The 20,154-nt window shown below is 33.3% G+C and overlaps 1 protein-coding gene across 1 annotated transcript in view; it reads left to right on the top strand.

Annotated features, from left to right (window-relative positions):
• Window positions 1-20,154, top strand: part of SLC15A5 (solute carrier family 15 member 5) — a 146,065-nt gene that overhangs the window by 87,220 nt on the left and 38,691 nt on the right. Inside the window, exons 6-7 of the mRNA XM_074195312.1 lie at window positions 12,312-12,500; window positions 19,397-19,528. Coding sequence (XP_074051413.1) covers window positions 12,312-12,500; window positions 19,397-19,528 — 321 coding nt within the window. The remainder of the gene's footprint in view (window positions 1-12,311; window positions 12,501-19,396; window positions 19,529-20,154) is intronic.

Here is a 20,154-nt window from a genome sequence, read left to right on the forward strand (position 1 = left end):
CTGCTTGGACTGCATCCTTTAAATTTTGGTATGACATCTCATTGATATCATATTCTTGGATGAAATGAATAGTTATTTCTATGATTTGTTACTTGATCCACTTGTTCTTTAAAATTGTTATTTAATTTCCAATTAGGTTTTGCTTCATCTTTCTGTGATTCATTACATGTAATTTTACTGCATTTTGATTTGAAAAGTATGCATTTATTTTTTCTTCCTTTCTGCATTTGATTTTTTAACACCCTAGTAGATAGTCAATTTGTGCAAAGGTGCACATACTGCAGAGAAAAAACAGTATATTATTTTCTATCTCCATTAAACTTTCTCCAGAGGTCTATCATTTTTTTTAAGATTTCTAAGATTTTATCACATTCTTGTTTATTTTGTGCTTAGATTTATCTAGCTCTGAGAGAGAAAGTTTGAGGTCCCCCCATTATTAAAGTTTTGCTGTCTATGTCTCCATTTAATTCACTCAGCTTCTGCTCAAAGAATTTGGATGCTATTCCACATGTTTTATAATAATATACCTTCATTGATTGGCATCTTTTAAGAAGATGTACTTCCCTTCCTTATCTCTTTTAATGAGATCTATTTTTTCTTTTGTGCTGTGTGAGATCAGCATCATAACACCTGATTTCTTACTTTAGCTGAAGTTTAAAATATTGTGTTCCAGTCTTTTATCTTTATCCTGTGTGTGTTTCTCTACTTCAAATGTGTTTCTTGTAAACAACCTATTGTAAGATGCTGGTTTTTTATCCAATCTCTTTTTGGCTCCCATTTTATGGAAGAGTTCATCCCATTCACATTTACAGTCAAGATTACTAATTCTGTATTTCCCTCCATGTTATCTTACCCCATTCTTACTTGTCTCTTTCCTTTCCTCTTATGTCTCCTCACCAAAGTTCCCTTTCCCCTTTAACTTTTCTTTTCAATTTTAATTTTCAGTTTATTTTCATTTATAACTTTGCTTTCCTTTTTATCAGTCCCTTATTCCCCTTCCCTTTTCCCCTTACCCCCTTCCCTGTAGAGTAAGATAGATTTTTTAAATCCAAGTGAGAATGTATCTTATTGAATAAGATTTTTGAATAAGATTTACTCAGTGTTCACACTCTCCCTTCATTCCCCTCTACTAAAATTGGTCTTTGTGCCTCTTTACCTGGTGGTATTTGTTCACTAATGCCTAGCCTTCTTCTTTTTATATTTTTATAGTTTTAGCCCTGTCTTATACCTACATGCCTTTAATCAAACTGTACTCCTTTTAATTGATTGCTTGATTGCTTGTTAAACTCAAAGTACAATCAGAAGTTAATTGATTGACTGATAAGCAGCATTGCCTCAATCACTAAATGCCTTCCCCTCTTCTGTCTCATTACAATTACACTTCTCAAGATTCATGAACCACATCAAATTGTAATCACTTTCTACCTTATCTCATTTTCAAGCATACACCATGGACACACAAGCCTTATGAGTCAAAGCATTATGCAAAGCCAGATCATTTCATGAACCATTGCACCCTCCAAGCATACTCTCTCCCACACAACCCCTTAGCTTCCCAACCATGGTACTGGAACCCTCATTAACTAAAGTTTAGATTAAAAAAAAGTCTCTTCCTAATTTCTTATTTCCTACTCTTCTAAGTTGGTTCCCACCCTCTGCCTCTATGGTACTACAAACCCCTAAGTATCAAGTAAAGTCAAGTTACCTCTGATTTAATTAACTATAAAACCTCTAAGTACTCTTAAGTACTGGGACACTCTGAAGGTCTCTCTTAAGAATTTTACAGTTGATTGTAAGGTATGGAAGACACTGGTTGAGGACCACCCAACATGGGATGCCCTCATCAGAGAAATGCTAAGCTCTATGAGCAAGAAAGGTCAAAGGAAATGTGAGACACATAATCTTAAACACCCAACTTTTCACCTGGGTTTATATATTTCAGACATAGTAGTCATCTTGGTCCTGTTCAACAAAAATACAAGAAGCAACCTTTTCCATGTCCTCAAAATCCAATCTTGTCAACTATATTCAACCCTTTAACTATCCTAAGAGAAATATAATTCTCAAGCATTACAAGTGTTATATATATGTTCCCTTGTAGAGTTGTATATAATTTAATGTTCTTGACTAACATTTATTTGGGGGTCTTTCCCTCTTTCTTTTTTATGCATCTCTTGAGTTTTGTATTTTGAGCTTCAATTCTCTATTCAATTCTGGCCATTTTAATCAGAAAATTTTGAAAGTCCTCTTTTTTTGAATATCCATCTTTTCCCCTGGAAGAATATGTTGAATTTTTTAGGGTAGTAAATTATTGGTTAATCCAAGGTCCTTTACCCTCTGATTCCAGGTCCTTTGGTCCTTCAGTGTTGAAGCTGGTAAGTCCTGTCTAAGTCTGATTGTGTTTCCTTTGTATTTAAATTACTTCTTTTTTACTGCTTAAAGTATTTTCACCTTTACTTGAGAATTCCATAATTTGCCTACCATAGTCCTTGGAGTTTTTATCCCTAAGTTTCTTTCTGGAGGAGTTCTATGTGTTTTTTCAATGTCTATTTTGTCTTCTTGATCTAACAGATTTGAACAGTTTTCCCTGATAATTTCCTGAAAGTCATTTTCCAGGCTCTTTTTTGATCTAGGCTTTTTGGAATCACAACAATTCATAAATGATCTCTCCTGTATATTTTTGGGGTTGTTTGTTTTCCTAAAAGGTACTTTTCATTTTCTTCATTTTTTTCTTTGCTTGATGGAATCTTGTAGTCTTATAGTTTCTTTTCTTTCTGTTTGCCAAATTTTAATTTTTATGGCTTTATTTTCTTCAATGTGCTTTTGTTTCTTTTTCCAGTAGGTAATTTTACTTTTTTGCTGAGGCATTCCTTCTCCATTTGGTGGATTTGAGTTTTAGATAAGTTGCATTCCTTTTCCAGTTGGTCACTTTTTTATTTTTTGAAGAGTTACAATCTTTCTCCAGGTGGTTATTTTTTACTTTTAAGGGAGCTGATTTCTTTGGTCAATTTTTTATAATTTTCCTACATGACTCTCATTTCTTTTTTTCACATTTTTCTTCTTCCTCTCTTATTTGGTTTTTAAATTCTCTTGTAAACTCTTCAATGAGCTTTTGGATTTGAGTCCAATTCATAGATTCTTTTGAGACTTCCCATGTAGGTAATTTTTCTCTGCTTCCTTCTTCTGAGGTGATACTATTATCATCTTTATCTGCATAATATCTGTTTAACTCTGTTTTCTGTTTGTTTGTTGGGTTTTTTACTCATTTTGATGGTTTGAGTTCTACTCCTAGTGTATAGTGATTTATAGACTAAAGTTTGGGGGTTTTTTATGCTAGATCCGGAATCTGATCCCTGGATTATCACTGACTAAAATGTTGCCTATGCTGCCTAGATGTTGCCTTTACAGAGGTTTGTTTCCTCCTTTATGTCCAGGTTCTGCCTAAGCATTGGTTAGTTCCCAACCCAGTCCTGTCTTTTGCCCTAGTTTTCCCAGCAGTATTCATATTTTCTTTGGGTTTGGGATCCTCCCTGTTGACCAGTGTTGTTGTCAAGCTGCCAGGACCTGGACTGCACTGTGACTAAAAGTTTCACACTGACTTCACTGCTCTCCTCCCTACCTGGATTTTACTTCCCCCCCCCCCAAAAAAAAAGAGACAGACCTTCACTGTCAATCCTCCACGATGTCTACCATGAAAAACCTGCTTCAATCTTGTCTTTTATTGGTGGGATCTGTTGTTTTAATTTCTCTGTAGAGGCTTCATTTAGTGTTGTATACGGAAAAACTTTGGGAGTATGATACCTTCAGACCACATCTTGACGCCACCCCAGAAGTCTCCTACAGGGTGTTATTTCAACTAATATCAGCTTTTACATCAGTAGACCCCAATGTAAGATATATATATATATATATATATAATGTAAGATGATCCATCAAGATAAAGGGGAAAATTAAAGCATATAGTTATATTTACTTATTATATAAAAACTAAATAATTGATCTTTTCTAATATTTAATCAATGGATTGACACTGGCATCATCACTCAGTCTAAATGGTCACTTGTCACCTAGAATGAACAAGTAGTTTACCAAATTATACATTCAAACGACACAGAAACTCCATCTTTTGTTAATTTGTTTTCAACTATTTCTATCTAGTGAAATAGATTACAGTTTAATTGTTCAGTTTTAACTAAACCAAACTTTATAAAGATTGCTGCAAAGAAAGCACATGATGAAGTTAATGACAATATGGGAGCATAGATGAACAGTTAGAAGATTGTAGAGTTGACAACTCTAATCCTTAGTTGAGCTTTTTCATTAGTCCTATTGCAAGATAAAAACAATGAAGAACTATTAAAATCAGACAATAAGGCAGCCAAAATATATATATATATATATATTAAAAATTTGAAATATGATTTTTCAACTTCTATATTAATAAGGAATCTTGCCATGAGTGTATTAGCTTAAAGATACTATGAAGTCATTTAGCAAGACATTTAAAAATTAAGCTTTTGTTGCCAAAAATTTATGTGCCAACTACTAAAAACTTGGGAACAGAACTTTATAACTTATTTAAAGTAAAAGTATTTCAAATTAAGATTCAGTGGATTTTGAAACTATGAAAGTACTAAAACCTCCTATTAGTTTGCAAGAACAACTGATTAACATCAAGGAAAATTGAAATTTCTAGTCAAATTTCAAAAACCACAACAAATATAATTGGTGGATGGAACTGAAAATTAGTGTCATGATTTTATTCAGTGCAATCAACTATTCATGGCTTTCATTTGAATCTATTCATTTTGGTGAGGAATCATTTTCAGTCATTTAAATCTAATATCAATATAAACTGAACCTTAAACCCAACCTTTGAATCACTATATCACAAAATATTAAACTAATATTCTTAAAAATAATGAAACATTTAATCACATTGATATTTCTAAAAAATATCAATAATGATTTTAGTAGAAGCAGAAAATTGTTCGTACTACTGATAAATAAAATAGTTTATTTTATATTGTATTTTTATTGCATCATTTTAACTTGTGTTTGTCAGTTTTTAGTTATACAGCATGTGAGTATAGTAATACATATACAAAATACATGTATCTATACATACATGAATACAAAATAGATTATATATGATATAGATAAAGGCATAAAAGGCAAAGGCACTTTTTAAATTATTGGTAGATAAGAGATCAGGAGACTTAGAGACTACTAGCATATTCATATAAGTAGTAGTCTTCTCCAGTTTTTTCCTATGTGAATAGTTGGATCAAAGTCATGATCATGAAAGAGCTCCAATAACAATGACTAGCATTTATACAGAATTTGAGGATTTGCAAAAGGCTTTACAATTATCTCATTTCATCTTTACAACAACTTTGGGAAGTAGGTGCTATTATTATTTCTGTTTTACAAATGAGGCAACCTGGAAAAATTAAGATTTATAGTTATTTTTACTTATTAGCTAAAAATGAAATAATTAATCTTTACTAACATTTTATCAATAGATTGACACTGGTAAAATCATTCAATCTCTAATGGTCACCTGCCACTTAGGAAGAACAAGAAATAGTGTAGTGAATTAGACAGCCAAAGAAAGACAAGTTAAGCAATTTAATAGTCACATGGGTAGAAAGTATATGAAGCAGAATCCAAATTCAGATTTTCCTGACTCTAGTTTCATAAATTCAGTAATATTCTAGGACTTGTTTCAAGCATCACAATACTACATGCAAAGAAAGACACCTGGAGAAACTTATTATCTCTACTGAATCTTGTTTTACTTTAAACTTGGTCAAATTTGGTGTAGATTATTGTTATTTTTCAGTTGTTCAGTCATGTCCAACCCTTAGTAACCTGTGGGCCATAGGATGTCAATGTTTTTCAATAAGTTTTCTGGGAAGAGATACTGGATTAATTTGCCGTTTTCCTTTCCAATGGATTAAGGAAAACAGAGGTTAAATGGCTTGCACAGGATCATACAACTAGTAAATATCTAAAGTTAGATTTGAACTCAGGCCTTCCTGACCCAGCATTCTTTCAGTTGAGTTGTCTACCTGCCTCAATGACATAAGTATAGTAGGCACTTAATAAATATTCAATGATTGATAAGGTCTGGGATATTTTCCACACCTTTGATATTGCCATCCATCTCAATTCTCCCTCCATCTTGTAATTCCCTCAAAATTGTTTCATCTCTGATGCGGATTTCTCCTATTCATAGTTGATCCTAGTCCAACTTCTTGATTTTCTTCAGGGAAATTTTCACATCATTTAAAAACATATGAGAGACCATGATAATAGATTTCATTTGTGGTTGCTTTATTGTTCATAATGATGAAAAGTTTGCTATTTTTAAAAAATTGAATGATTTTCAAGTCTCACCTCGACACTCTTGGCACTATTTTGTCAGTAGAGTTCATAACCAAAACTTCTTATTTTATTATTCTCCACATTTTCTTTTTGTTTTTTGAAGTTATGATGCAAATAGCCTTCCATCATCCTCTAACATTTTAAAAATAATTTTAACTCAAAACTTTAATTGGGAAGTAGGTCGTGTTTTTTGAAGGTGATTTTCAAATTCTTTTGGCCTCTCTAAAAATTGAATTTTATTAGTTAAGCTTCTATGCAAATTTGTCATAATTAGTGATATAATTCCATTCATTTCCCATTTTGTTGCATCAGTAAGTCATTTATGTAGGTCAGGTTTGAATTGTTTAATTTCATATCAAATTCTTTCCTCATTTTAATTTTTAAATTTTATTTTGTATAAATATTTTTTCTAGCAAGTCTTTTATTTAATTATACACATACATGTAAGTTGATTTAAGAATACTTATCCACAACTTATAATCAATATTCTATCTACTAAAATATAATACATTTAATTTTCTGGATTTTATTTGATACTTTCTATCTCTAAGACCTTCCAGTTCTTTTCTAAGAGGAAATATAAATGATATATAAGCATGGGGCTTCTTTAAATCTATGTCTCTTTTTCCTACATATTTTTCTCTATATTCACTTTGTCGTAAATTCACTAAATAGCAAGATGTTATAATATAACACAGAGTCTAAGAGGCTTAGAAAACAAAATAAAGTCAGCAATATCTTTGACTCTAGGACCATAATCTTTCGTTCTTAGTTTAGTTTTTCTTCTAGTTCAAATCCAAGATCTCAGAAATCTCCAAGAGTAAGTGAAATGTTTGTCTAGGACAAGGAATTGAGATAGACACAGGCTGAAAAAGTCAGGAAGACAGGTAATCAGAGCTTTGCGGCACTTTTTTTTTTACTTTTTGATTCTTAGATTTATCTGATAATTCATAGACTTGGCTATGACTAAAGAGTCAAACCTAGTCTCCCTATATTTAGCTCAGTTGATTTCAGAAAGCAGTCAGTAATTCTTGTTTTTGTTTTTTTTTCAGGTCAGAATCAAATGGAAATATAAGCTCTAGGAGTCTGGCTCTAATTTTTCATTCCTTTTCTAGAAGAAAAGGTGAAAAAAACTTCAGTAGAATTTCATTTATATCTTTATTAGAATAGTTTCTGAGAAACCAAGTTTGATTTTAAGCAATTATAAATCACTGGAACAAGGCTTAGTAAAGAAATCAATACCAATGATTTTAATAATTGTACTCAATGATATAGAAAAAATCCCTTTTGTGAAGCAAGTGTATTACTGATTCCCAATATAGGTAAGAATCAGTGTATAAAAAGAAAAAAATGTAAGCCAATTGCATAAGTAAATCTTTCCCTTTAGTTTTTTCTAGATCTGTTACTTCTGTGGCATAGAAAATTTCTTTTACCAAAACTCACTCCATTAAAGCACATTCGCCACTATTCTGTAATTCATAGTTTTAAAGGATTGATTGGGACACCAATAGGTTAAGTAATTTTTCAGTGTTGATAAACCTAGTATGTTGCCTGAGTAGGGAATGAGCCTTTATCTCAAGGACTCCAAAGCATATAAACTCTATTCATTAAGTTTTAAATACTGTTCTGCAATGGAAAGAGAAATAGATTTAGGTCAGGTCAAGTGGTCTGAGTTCAAATCTGCTACTTGCCAGTTGTGTACTCCTACAGAAGACAGTTAACTTCTATGGGTCTCAATTTTATCATTTGTAAAGTGAGATAAGTGAATTCAAAGATCAGCTCCAGTTTTAACTCACAGAAGTAGCAGAGAACAATAATGTAATATATCAAAAAATTTAACAATGACTAAAACAAATGTGTACTTGGGATTTAAAGTCAATATAATAAAAATTTAGAATAATAACATGGGGGCAGATAGATGGCATTGTGGATACAACTCCAGGCCTGGAGTCAGGAGGACCTGAGTTCAAATCCAATCTCAGAAATTTAATAATTACCTAGCTGAATGAACTTGGGCAGATCACTTAACTCCATTGCTTTGCAAAAAAAAAGAAGATAGAATAATAACATAAAAAGAAAACATTATCTCATGATTGTATAATGAATACAGAAAAATACTTTGGCAAAATAGAGGGTTAATGTATGTTAAATACTAAAAATCAGTGGTGCTCTTCTTTGAAATATAAAAGAATTATTTAGATTATTAGCGATACATCTAAAAGTAATAGTAGCATTTTTTTGTGATGGAAAATACTGGAAGAACTCCAATAAGTTTATAGAGAAAGAAAAGCTCAACCTTATCAATACTATTATTTAACATACAATAAAGAATAAGAAAGTCCCTAAGTTCTATTAATGGTTGGAAATCAACCTGTCACTTAAATAAAAAATTAAAGCAAAGCATTGCAAGTTATGCAAGTTTGAATGGGGATGTCACTTCCACTTAAGAAATATTTCAGATGAGTGGCACAGATTTACCTTTTTCAGATGGCTCATTTTTTACTCAGTTGCTTCTCTCTCTCTCTCTCTCTCTCTCTCTCTCTCTCTCTCTCTCTCTCTCTCTCTCTCTCTCTCTCTCTCTCTCTCCTAAATCTAGGAATATATTTACATTCTTTGTTATTAATCTCTCTTCTTGTTTCTAAATTATCTTGTTTATGCAAACTTGCTCTTGATTAAGAACACCATTTCAATGTGCCTCATTGTCATCCATTATTTTGAATAGAGTCACTATCTTTATGGTTCCCCCCTCCCCCCAGTTTTCAGCTGTGCAGAAGCAGAGATATTTCTTCTAAAGAGATCCAAATGTTTCCCCATACCTCTACTCCTCTTCACAGGGGAAAAAAATCAGCATCCACAAGAGTTTATTTGGTTAATTTTGAACCAGTAATTCAAAACACTTGGTACATTATTTGCTTCTTTTTTTGAACTCTACCCTCTCCCAAAGGTGAACATAGTCCTCCATTTTAAGCTTATATAAACCTTGTGCCAGAAATTCTTTAATAGACAAAAATTGAAAAACAGGTTCTTCTGATCATGCTTTACTCTAGTTCCCGGGGTAGGTAAAGAGGTAAATTGCTTTTAAAGAGTTGTTGTTCTTTACTATCTAAGTCCTTTGTCTGCTTGACAGATACAAGGAAAAAAAAGCAGTATAGCTCATACCAAGATACTCTAGTCAACCTTACTACCTTGATGTCCAAATGTAATAAAAGAGACATAAAAACAGAGAGATGGAGAATTAGAGTGTACTATAAAATTATGGACAGTTGAGGTGGCTAGGTTGCGCAGTGGATAGAACACTGACCCTGGAGTCAGAAAGACCTGAGTTCAAATTCGACCTCAGACACTTAATAATTACCTAGCCATGTGGCCATAGGCAAGCCACTTAACCCCATTGCCTTGCAAAAACTAAAAAAAAGAAAATTTATGGACAGTCTCTAAGTTTTCAAGTTTTAGCAAAAGAGCTCTGATAATTTAGGGACCTAATTTAAGATAGAAATAAGATATGTTTTATTAACTTCAAAATTTTCTTTCCCTTATTCTGTGTAATAATAACATTAGCTCTCTTCAAGCATTATGTGTATAATAACAATACCATGACATGGAGAAATCTTGGAAGAGGAGTGTTACAAATTTTATAATTTCTATAGAATATTGCAAAATAATGAAATCAATCATAAATTAATTCAAAGGAAGGAAAAGAAAATTACATTTGAGGTCAAAGAACTATAGTCCCCAGAACCATTATAAGGATGGGGTCACTGGAGTTTACACAAACTAAAGAAATAAACTTAAGCACAGACTTTATGAGTAGTAGTTTTCTATCCAAGGAAGGAGAAGAAGAATTAGACTCCAAGTTCTCAGTCGTTCAGTCCAAGGATAAGGATCAAGTGTTGAATGAATCCAGTAAAATTCTCATACTCCTTCCAACTAAATACAATCCTTAGAGGCAAATACAGACAAGAGAGAGGGAAAAAAACAGAGATTTTATCAATATTTAGATTTTTCTCAACCATAATCTCCCCAGGGAGAAGGAGGAATTTAGAACTCCAGGTACCCTCATGACAAGGGTCAAGTGTTTCTAAAGATGGCAAAGAATATTTCCAATTGTATAGGAGTCCTTTTCTCTCTCAAGATAGGGGTTACTCAAAAGAGTGGATGTTCTTCCTGATACGTCAGAGGTCTTGACCTCCTAGATAAAGATGTAGGATTACTCAGGAGAGTAAGAAATAAGCCTTCCAGTGATGGCTGAGAGCTCTAAATCTTCCAATGGAATAAAGGAAGGAATAAAGGGAGAACTTCTCAGGAGAGGTAAAAAAGGATGCATAGGCATAGGAATTTTCATTGAGAACAAAAGGACTCTGAATCCTCAAAGGGCAGGAATTAGTCAGGTCTAAGGAAAAAGATGTAAGTCTCTGTGCCATGTTCAATCTGGAGAAAGAGTAAGGCCAACTATAAAATGGAAGAAGTCCCATGGATCACATCAACCTATTCAAATGAATTTGTCTCCTACCAGAATTCCTAGTTACAGATCGGGTAGCTTATCTATTTGAATTTGGACAAGCACAATCTATATGTTTCATAGATTTCAAACATATAGATATGTTTGTAAAATGGAGATAATACTATCTGTATTTCTTCAGTTACAGGGTTATTATGACAAATGGAATAAAACACAAAACATATCCCTTATAACTCTAACTTCTTATATGGATGTGAATTTTTATTATAAATCTCAAAAATTAGATTTCATAGTCATTTTACAATTTGAATAGCAGGAGGTTTATATGAATGTGTGTGTGTGTATCCATGCATACATCAGACTAAAAACTAATAGTTTTTCATTCAGAATTTATTTTCTAAAAAATTAAGTTTTTTGAGATAACTCACTTTTTTTTAAAAAAAATTAAGCTGCCTCATTTTTATTTGAATTTTTTTTCAATTTTCAGGTATTCCTTTTCTTTCCCTTCTACCTCCACCTTCCATCTTCCTCTTTAAAAAAATGAAAACTATTGAAACAAGCATGCATTCAAGAAAAACAAATTTTTACATTACCCATGTCCAAAAATCTTTTTCATTCTGCATATTGAGTGGGTTGATAATATATGTAGGTAGCAGTGCTCATCATCATTCCTATCAGATCATGCTTGGTCATTGCATTGATCAGTCCTCTTAAGACTTTTAATGTTGTTTGACTCATTTTACTCTGAGTTCATAAAAATGCTTCCCAGTTTTCTCTGAACCCATTCATTTCATCATTTCTTAGAGCACAAAAATATTCCATTACATTCATATAACATGATTTGTTTAGTATTACTTAGTCAATGAACACCTTCTTATTTTCCAGTTCTTCAATAAAAAAGAGTTTCTGGGGGGGCAGCTAGATGGCACAGTGGATAGAGCACTGACCCTGGAGTCAGGAGGATCCAAGTTCAAATCTGGCCTCAGACACTTAATAATTACCTAGCTGGGTAAGCCTCTTAACCCCATTGCCTTGTAAAACTTAAAAATAAAAGAGTTGCTAATAAATATGTTATTATTGATTGACCTTATTCATTTTTTTGTCTTTTAGGGGGTATATGTCATGTAGAGGTATCACAAGATCAAATGGCATGCACAATTTAGTGTCATTTTCCAGAATTGCTCTAACAATCTATAACTCCAATAACAGTACATCAGTGGGTCTGTTTCTCACAACTCCTCTACCATTTGTCATTTTCCTCTTTAGGTTATCTTTACCAAACTCCTACATTGTCATGGTCTTCTTTAAGGCATGCAATAAACCTCCTAGCCATTTTAATACATTTTTTTCTCTAGATGTTAGGGATTTGAAGCATTTTTGTTGCAAGAATCATTATTGCTGCTTAGTACAATCTTTTTTTCCATGAATTTGTATTTTTACCCTTTTTATTTGTTTCCTTCAGTTGCTGGTAACCTTTCTGCTGCCTTTTCTGTGATGGGAGCTGGCTTCTTTGAGATCCATAGAAAAAACTTTCCTCTGATGGAGCAGATACTTTCTGGCAAAATCCTTCCAGTTTCTGCTATGTCTTGTCTCCAGTTGACCCCTCAGTACATTTTACTTGGTGTGGCTGAAGCTCTAGTAAATCCTGCTTGTAAGTAGAAGCATCAACCAGTTGTATGACCTTTTGTAACTATTTCATGAAAAATAACATCAGCCTTGTAAGAACAATTAAAATAGTTGCCTTTTTACCCCCTGGCTGTTTTCCATAATTTTGAGTAAACCTCTGGATCATCTGCATTTAAAAGTGTTTAATTTATTTTTATCACTTTGTCACATGTAAAACAATAATTGATGCTATCAGAACTGTGTGGAGTGGAAGCCATACTAACTGAAACAAAATATTAATCATTAGGCCAGATATTCAAAAGGAAGAAAACAAAAATATTTGGAAGGAGGCAATCTGTCTTTAAGGATTATTATCTCTTTCTGGTTTGCTCACAAGCAAGCCTATGAGACGTCAAGTAATAAGGTGCTTTAATGGCATCTACTCAAAGTGAAATGTAAAAAAAAAAAAAAAGAAAATTAGTGTTACTAACAAAACTTGAACTCTTGAATGGAATCAATAACATCTCAGAAAGTAGGTATAAAATTCAACATTTACCTCAATTAAAGATCTAGGGTATCTTTAGAGTTTGAATGCTCTTTCATTTTTGCAAAAGTCAGACCGAAGTCAACAGAACTCTTGAGCATGGGGGCTCTGAACTACACTGGAATAAGTTGATGAGTCTATTGGGTTTGCATACTAAGTTCGACATTAATATGGTTACACACACATAGGAAAGAAGGAAGAAGGAAGAAGGAAGAAGGAAGAAGGAAGGAAGGAAGGAAGGAAGGAAGGAAGGAAGGAAGGAAATATTTCTATGAAATAGAAAATCCTATAGTTTGACTAAATTTATATAAAACCAAAACAATTTGTTGAATAAAAAATTCAGTGGCATTAGTTTACAACATAACTGGATATTATGTAAAAAAATCCCCCTTTTTTTTACAACTTATATTCCTTTCTTATAAACAGTTATTCATAGCGGAAGTGGCAACTGAGATAGCTGTTGAAGAAAGATAAAAAATGCAAGAGGTAGAGATTAAAAGGGAGTCCCCACAAAGCATGAGAATGGCCAGTGTATGAAGACAGTGGATTACATGTTTGAATTCAAGTAATGTAGAATTTGTGAGGGGTGGTAAGACAGAATGAGGCTGAACATGTTAGTGGGAACCAGATGATAAAGGCCTCAAATGCCAGCCTAAAGAGTTTTTTTATTTATTTTATAATCAGTAAAAATGATTAGAGAAGGGGAAGCTTTAGGGGAAAGAAGAAATAATAAATTGATTTCAGACATAAGATTGAGATGTCTAGAAGACAAACAAGAACTATCCAATGCATGATAGACAATGCAGGAATAAAGTTCAGAAGGGATTAGGACTGGATATATGGATTTTGGAATCATTTTTAAGCTATGATGTTTGAAATCATGGAAGTATATGATATCACCAAAGGAAAGAGTAGATTAAAAATAAGAATAAGAAAATATAGTTCAGGAGAATATCCATGCTAAGAGAACAGCAGGTAGCTGATGAGCCAGCAAGGAAGAATAAGAAAGAGCAAATGAAAAGGAGGAGAATCTGCAAAGAATCATGCTACAGAAAAGGAGCAGGGGGAGGGGAAGTGTCAAGGAGAAAAGGTTTTATCAAAAAATGTAAACAGGCCAAAGTGATTGAGCACTGATAAAAAGCTATTAAAGTTATGAGCAAAAAATTGGCTGCTTTGTAGAACTTTCATTCTAGTGATGGAATTAGAAGCAATATTACAAGGGGCTCTGAAACTGGTAAGAAAATGAAGTCAGAGGATGTGAACTAACTAAAAGCTGTATAGCAGTTATAGGGTCAGTCACAGGGACAGTGAGAGCTGAGTTCTTATTCCATGTTAGACACAAACTATGTAACCCTGTGCAAGTTGCTGTTATTACTACTACTCATACTTTTTATTACTATTCCTACTGCTGCTGCAGCTGCTACTACTGCTACTACTACTACTGTTACTACTACATTTACTACCATTACTATCACTACTACCACTACTACTACTACTACAATTAAAAATTTGAAAGGGAAAGGGAAGAAAAATGTATAGTAATGGTTTAAGAAAATGGGACAGCAAAATGGTATTTTTCAAGTAGGGAAAGTCTTATCCTGTTTATAGCATGATGAAAAGAGACAACAGGGGCAGATAGGTGATGCCATGGATACAACACTGGCCCTGGAGTCAGGAGGACCTGAGTTCAAATTCAGCATCAGACACTTAATAATTGTCTTGAGCAAGTCATTTAATTCCATTGTCTTAAATAAATTTAGAAAACAAGAAAAGAGACAATAAATGGTGGGAGTCAAAAGATTGGAAAGTGAAAGTGTGAGAGAGAAAAACTATGTTCTTGAAGATGGCAAAAAAGAATAGAGCCAGGGTCCAGGAATAGGGGTTTGCTTTAACAATTAAAAGGGTCACCTCTTCCCCATATAGAGAAGAAAAGTAAGAATAGATAAACTGGATTTTCTTAATAAAGGAGAGAAAGGGAGAGGTGGAGAAGATGAGACTTGAGAGAAAAAATGGTTTAGATCAGTTCATAAAGAGATTGGGGTAGACAGTCAAACAAGGAAAAATAAAAGTTTTGGTTGTCAGTGGTAAGGTAACTTTCTTGTCACACTGGTAATCAATTTTAGGTTAGATAACATTAATTTGTAATGGACCGTGAACACAATTCTCTTCTCCATTCTCATTAAGTATGAATAGAGAAAATATATGGTTGAGTTCCTCTACCCACAATCCAGGAAGCAATGATAGGAGCAGAACCACCAGATTTTTATTCTTCTTCTAGCTAACAGGTAAGAGTAAAACAAGAAAGAGCTTCAGAATCCTCAAATTCCTTCTCCTTTTATAGCAATAAGGCAAGAAAATGGCAGAAAGGAATATAAAGGGTCAAAACTCCAGAAATGCTCCAATTTCTGGTAAAATAAGTTGAGTATTGTGACTGTCCTCAACACCTCATTAGAGGATATGCAATGTCTATTCATATTGGATACTGCAAGGAAATATGATGCCTTCCCATGTTGAAAACAGCCAACACATTTGATACAGAATCTGATTCTTGATAAATTGAACAGTGAACCATCTCCCTTCTTAGTGTCCATTGTAATAAATCAAGAGGGTCCTGTCCTATATCTATGTTAGAAGACCACTTCCTCAGGCTATGGCTCACTGGAGATTATTCCTATGATATGATTACATGAATAAGAGACCATCTCTTCTAATGCCCTCAATCTTACTCAAATATTCAGAAGTCATCAGTGGCCAACTAGAGTATTAAAATGGATATGGGAGTTAGGAACAACTTGTAATATTTATTAAGAACAACATAGAAGATACCTCTCTATTATGTGGGACTTTCAACTTCAGGTTGAAGGTACTCCTAGAGTCTACTCCACTCAAAGTGAAAATTCAAACCTTATAGGTTCTTACTTTTTCTTTAGTCACTAAGAGGACACAGTTGGTTGAAGGAAATAGCAATTAATGAAATAATATATTAAGATGATTCATAATATTACATTTCATGCATAAATGTGGAGTACATTTTCCCATAAATAAGCTCACCCTAATTGAAAAGTCATCATCTGTTGGGATCATAGATTAGGAACCCATATGTATGTGAATGTGAATGTGTATGGCAAAGTTTCCTTCTTTTGACAAAGCAAGAATATCAAGGTTTTTTATGTTCATATATTCATCTCTTCTCTGGAGGTGAACTTCTTCTGGGCACAGTGTTCTGCTGATTTCTATTGCTTTGTTGAATGCTATGTAGCTTGTCTCTGTGGACATGTTGCTTTCATGGTCTTTGGCCTCTGCCTTTGGCAAATCCCTCTACTGACTCACAGTGTCTGCAGTGTTGAATCCTGGTATATCTTCTCTTCAAAGTGACCTGAGTCATCTCTGTTTAAGTAGACAAGAATAGAGTATGTAGGACTTCTCCTTGATGAAGACAGATTCACAACTCTTTAATTATCACCACTACACTCAACTAACAAAAATCAGCTAGAGTGTACCCAAGCCAATACTAGATACCTCTTTTTATGTCTTCATTGGAAATCATATCACTCTATTGAAGAATTATCTAATTTAGGGCAAAATGCTCTCAAAATACTCTCTGTTCTATTATTAAAATGAATTTGCACCAGAATCAAAGGTAAGTAAAGAAGCAAAGTCAATATTCTCCATCCACTTAGACATTCTTCCTATCTTTATTATGCATATCTATCAGCAGCTAATTAGGTCTTTGCATTGGTCCTGAATTTTGGACAGGGAAAGACTTTCATCTCTCTGCAAAAGTTGATGAACTGAGGCAGCTAGGTGGCGTAGTGGATAAAGCACTGGCCTTGGAGTCAGGAGTACCTGGGTTCAAATCCGGTCTCAGACACTTAATAATTACCTAGCTGTGTGGCCTTGGGCAAGCCACTTAACCCCATTTGCCTTGCTAAAAAAAAAGTTAATGAACTTTCCAAGGTACTTCAAAAAGATTATTGTTACAATATATTTAGTTTACTCTGATTATGTTTTGATTAAACATCTGTGTTAGTAGTCACCCACCACCTGTAGAGACATTTTAGCAGTTTAGTGGTAGGTGGACTAGAATTCAGATATGTCCTTAATGCTTATGGGTAGTTATGTGTAATTTAGTAGTGAACTAAAAGAACTTTTTAATAGTGGTTGGTTTACTTCAGGCCAAAAAATCAGAAGCTGAGATAAAATACCTTTGGACCTAAAAATAATATTCACTTATAGTTTGAAGAATGGAGTATGAAGGAAGAGAAATGGAAAGGGTCAAAATTCTTGGTCTTAAAAAGTGTAAGTGCTATAAAAGGGAAGTAGTCACTTTCAACACTTCTAAAGTGACACAAAAGAGGGATCATGAAGCAAAGAACTAGCAAAATGTGTTAATAAATTACATTGTACTAGAAATTCCACCAAGATAAAAGTGTCAATTAATAATTAACAGGTTAATAATGGACTGAAAATTCTACTTCCCCACAATGAAAGAAATAGGACTATTTAGACAATTATTTGCATTTCTAAATTTATAGATAGCAAAGTCTACAAGAAAAGTTTTTTTTCCCTTTCTTTTAACAATTATTTTTCTCAAAAACTTCTTTAGCCTCTTCTGGTTTGTCTTATGAATATCTTCTTTACATTACTCTTAAAGTTAGACTCAGGATTTCTGCCAAATGCTACTACATAAGATAGCCTTGGATTTGGATAATGTCTTTTCTAAAAAAAGTTCAAAGTATTTTCTCATGTGATGTTCCATCATCACTCATCATAATATTTTCAAGTGAGAGCAGTAAGGTGGATAGCATGTTGAGCCTGAAGTCAGGAAGATTCATCTTGCTGAGTTTATATCTTGTCTCTGTCATGTCACTAGTTGAAAGACTCTGGGCAAGTCACTTAAACATGTTTGCCTCAGTTTCTTCATTTATAGAAAAAGCAGAAAAAGGAAATGGAAAATCACTTCAGTATCTTTATCAAGAAAAACCCAAATAGAATCACAAAGAGTCATACATAACTGAAAAAAACAACTATGCAATAAATTATTAAGTACCTGATTACTTTTATGCTATGCTAAGTACTTTACAAAAAGAATCCCTTGGATTCTATATTTGGAGATATACTATGTGTTTTTTGGAACTTGATAATTGAAGGCAGACACATTGCAGACATATATATTCAGGACACATAAACAATAGAGCAAAAATGTTAGACTAAAACAGAATGAGGCATCAGGACATTTGTGTGTTGAGAGATAGACTTGGAAGTAAAAAGTCAGGGTAGAAATGTAATTGATATGAAATCATGAAATATAACTTTCAAGACCTATACTGGGAAAGGTGAAGGGAAATCATTATAATTGCCAACAATCAATCAATTCACAAGCATTTATTAAGTCCTCGTAGGTGCTAGAGATACACAGACAAACTATAAAAAAGTCCCTGCCCTCAAGTAGCTTACCTTCTGTTAAAAGATAAAAAAGTGAAGGTTTAATTGATAATCATTTTCATATATCAATTGCAACCTGCTCCCAATTTGCTTGCCTTCCCCAAATTTTAGTCCCACACCTCTCACACCTACTCTGCATTTATATATGTATGTGAAGATATACACATAGAACGGATTTGAATTCTGTTCTCCTTGACTTCAAATCTGCTTCACCTATTGTTGAAGAAGGAAAGGTCACAAGCATGAGGCCAACAGGAGGGAAGAAGTGAGTAAAAGCACTCCTTTCCAGAAGAAAGGGCCAGAAAAGTGAAATATTTCACTCTTGTTTTAATTTTCCTCCTTAGATCCTGTGAGACTGAGACACACAGTTATTTTAATAATGTTGAGAGAAAGGAATCATTCCAAAGATTCATTGTGTCTCTATTGCTCTGTATTAACTCTAGATGAATGGTCAACTCTACAAATTAAAAACAGCAGCAACAACCAAGTGTCTGACACAATGCTTTATATGTAGTAGAGACTCAATAAATATTTGTAGAATTTTATAAGAAAGATTATATTTCTGCATTTAAATTAATGTTAAGAGAATCCCAGGATCAATGTGCTAGAATAGGGCACAAAAGGTTGCCTACTCATTGTAGAAATATATCAAAAATTACCTTTCTAACAAATTGTAGGGAGATCTCTGAATACTGCAATATTTTTATTAACTAATCCATTTCTTATAGTCTAACAAAATTATGTTTTGCTTAATTTTAACTCTTGCAGTCATTGATAAATAATAGTCAAAAGAATTACTCCTGAGTAGCAAACTTCACATAAACTATGACTCATTCTCACACCGATCTCCCCCATAATGATCTGGGATTTAATTCAACAGGATTTAGGCAATTTTTATAATTGTTTTGGGGTATATTTTTCCCTGAACTCTTCCTTTCTCTTGCTTTTCTAAGGTTCCACAATATCATATAAGCTCATACCAAGTAGAGTCAGAGGAATTTCCATGAATTTCTTGACTCTATTTAATGGATTTGGTTGCTTCATTGGGGCACTGATGGTGAAGGTAGTATATGCAACTTCAGAAGGTATGTTCATAATTAAATTCAATTCAACATCTATTAAGCACTTCTATATATTGATCCTACTGACTAAGGAATTGTTACATGAAACTTAAAACTGCATAGGGGCTGCACTATTTCCTGTTGATTCTAATTGATCTGCTTTTGCAATTAAGATAGAATTAAGATAGGAAATAGACTCTTGCTGTATTAATTAAATTTCTGTGAATTGTTTTTCTTTTGATAGGAAGAGGTAATTACAGAATGTCACTTCTCTTGCAGACTTGTTTACTGAGTATTTTGTGTACTTTAAAACTCAATGATGAGTGTATATATCTAATAGACCTGTCAATATAGCTTTATTCTATAATACAAATGCATCATAAAGATAGACAATATTTGGAGACCAGAGCTATGAGAGATGTTTCAGAATTTTTCAGAGAGCATGCTGCTAAAAAAGAGTCTGTATCATGAGGACCTTAACTGACTCCATCTCTCTCCTTAAAGAATGGTTCATTTCCAGGGGTATATGAATTTGTGGGTCTGATTAAAATTTCCTTTGAGTGTCCACTCACAGGAAAAACATCAAATTTGGTGTATTTCAATGATATCTAGTCACATGACAATGGCATGATTCTTTTCTCAACTTTAGC

Source organism: Macrotis lagotis, chromosome 7, assembly GCF_037893015.1.
Source record: "Macrotis lagotis isolate mMagLag1 chromosome 7, bilby.v1.9.chrom.fasta, whole genome shotgun sequence".
In the NCBI taxonomy this organism is placed as follows: Eukaryota; Metazoa; Chordata; class Mammalia; order Peramelemorphia; family Peramelidae; genus Macrotis; species Macrotis lagotis.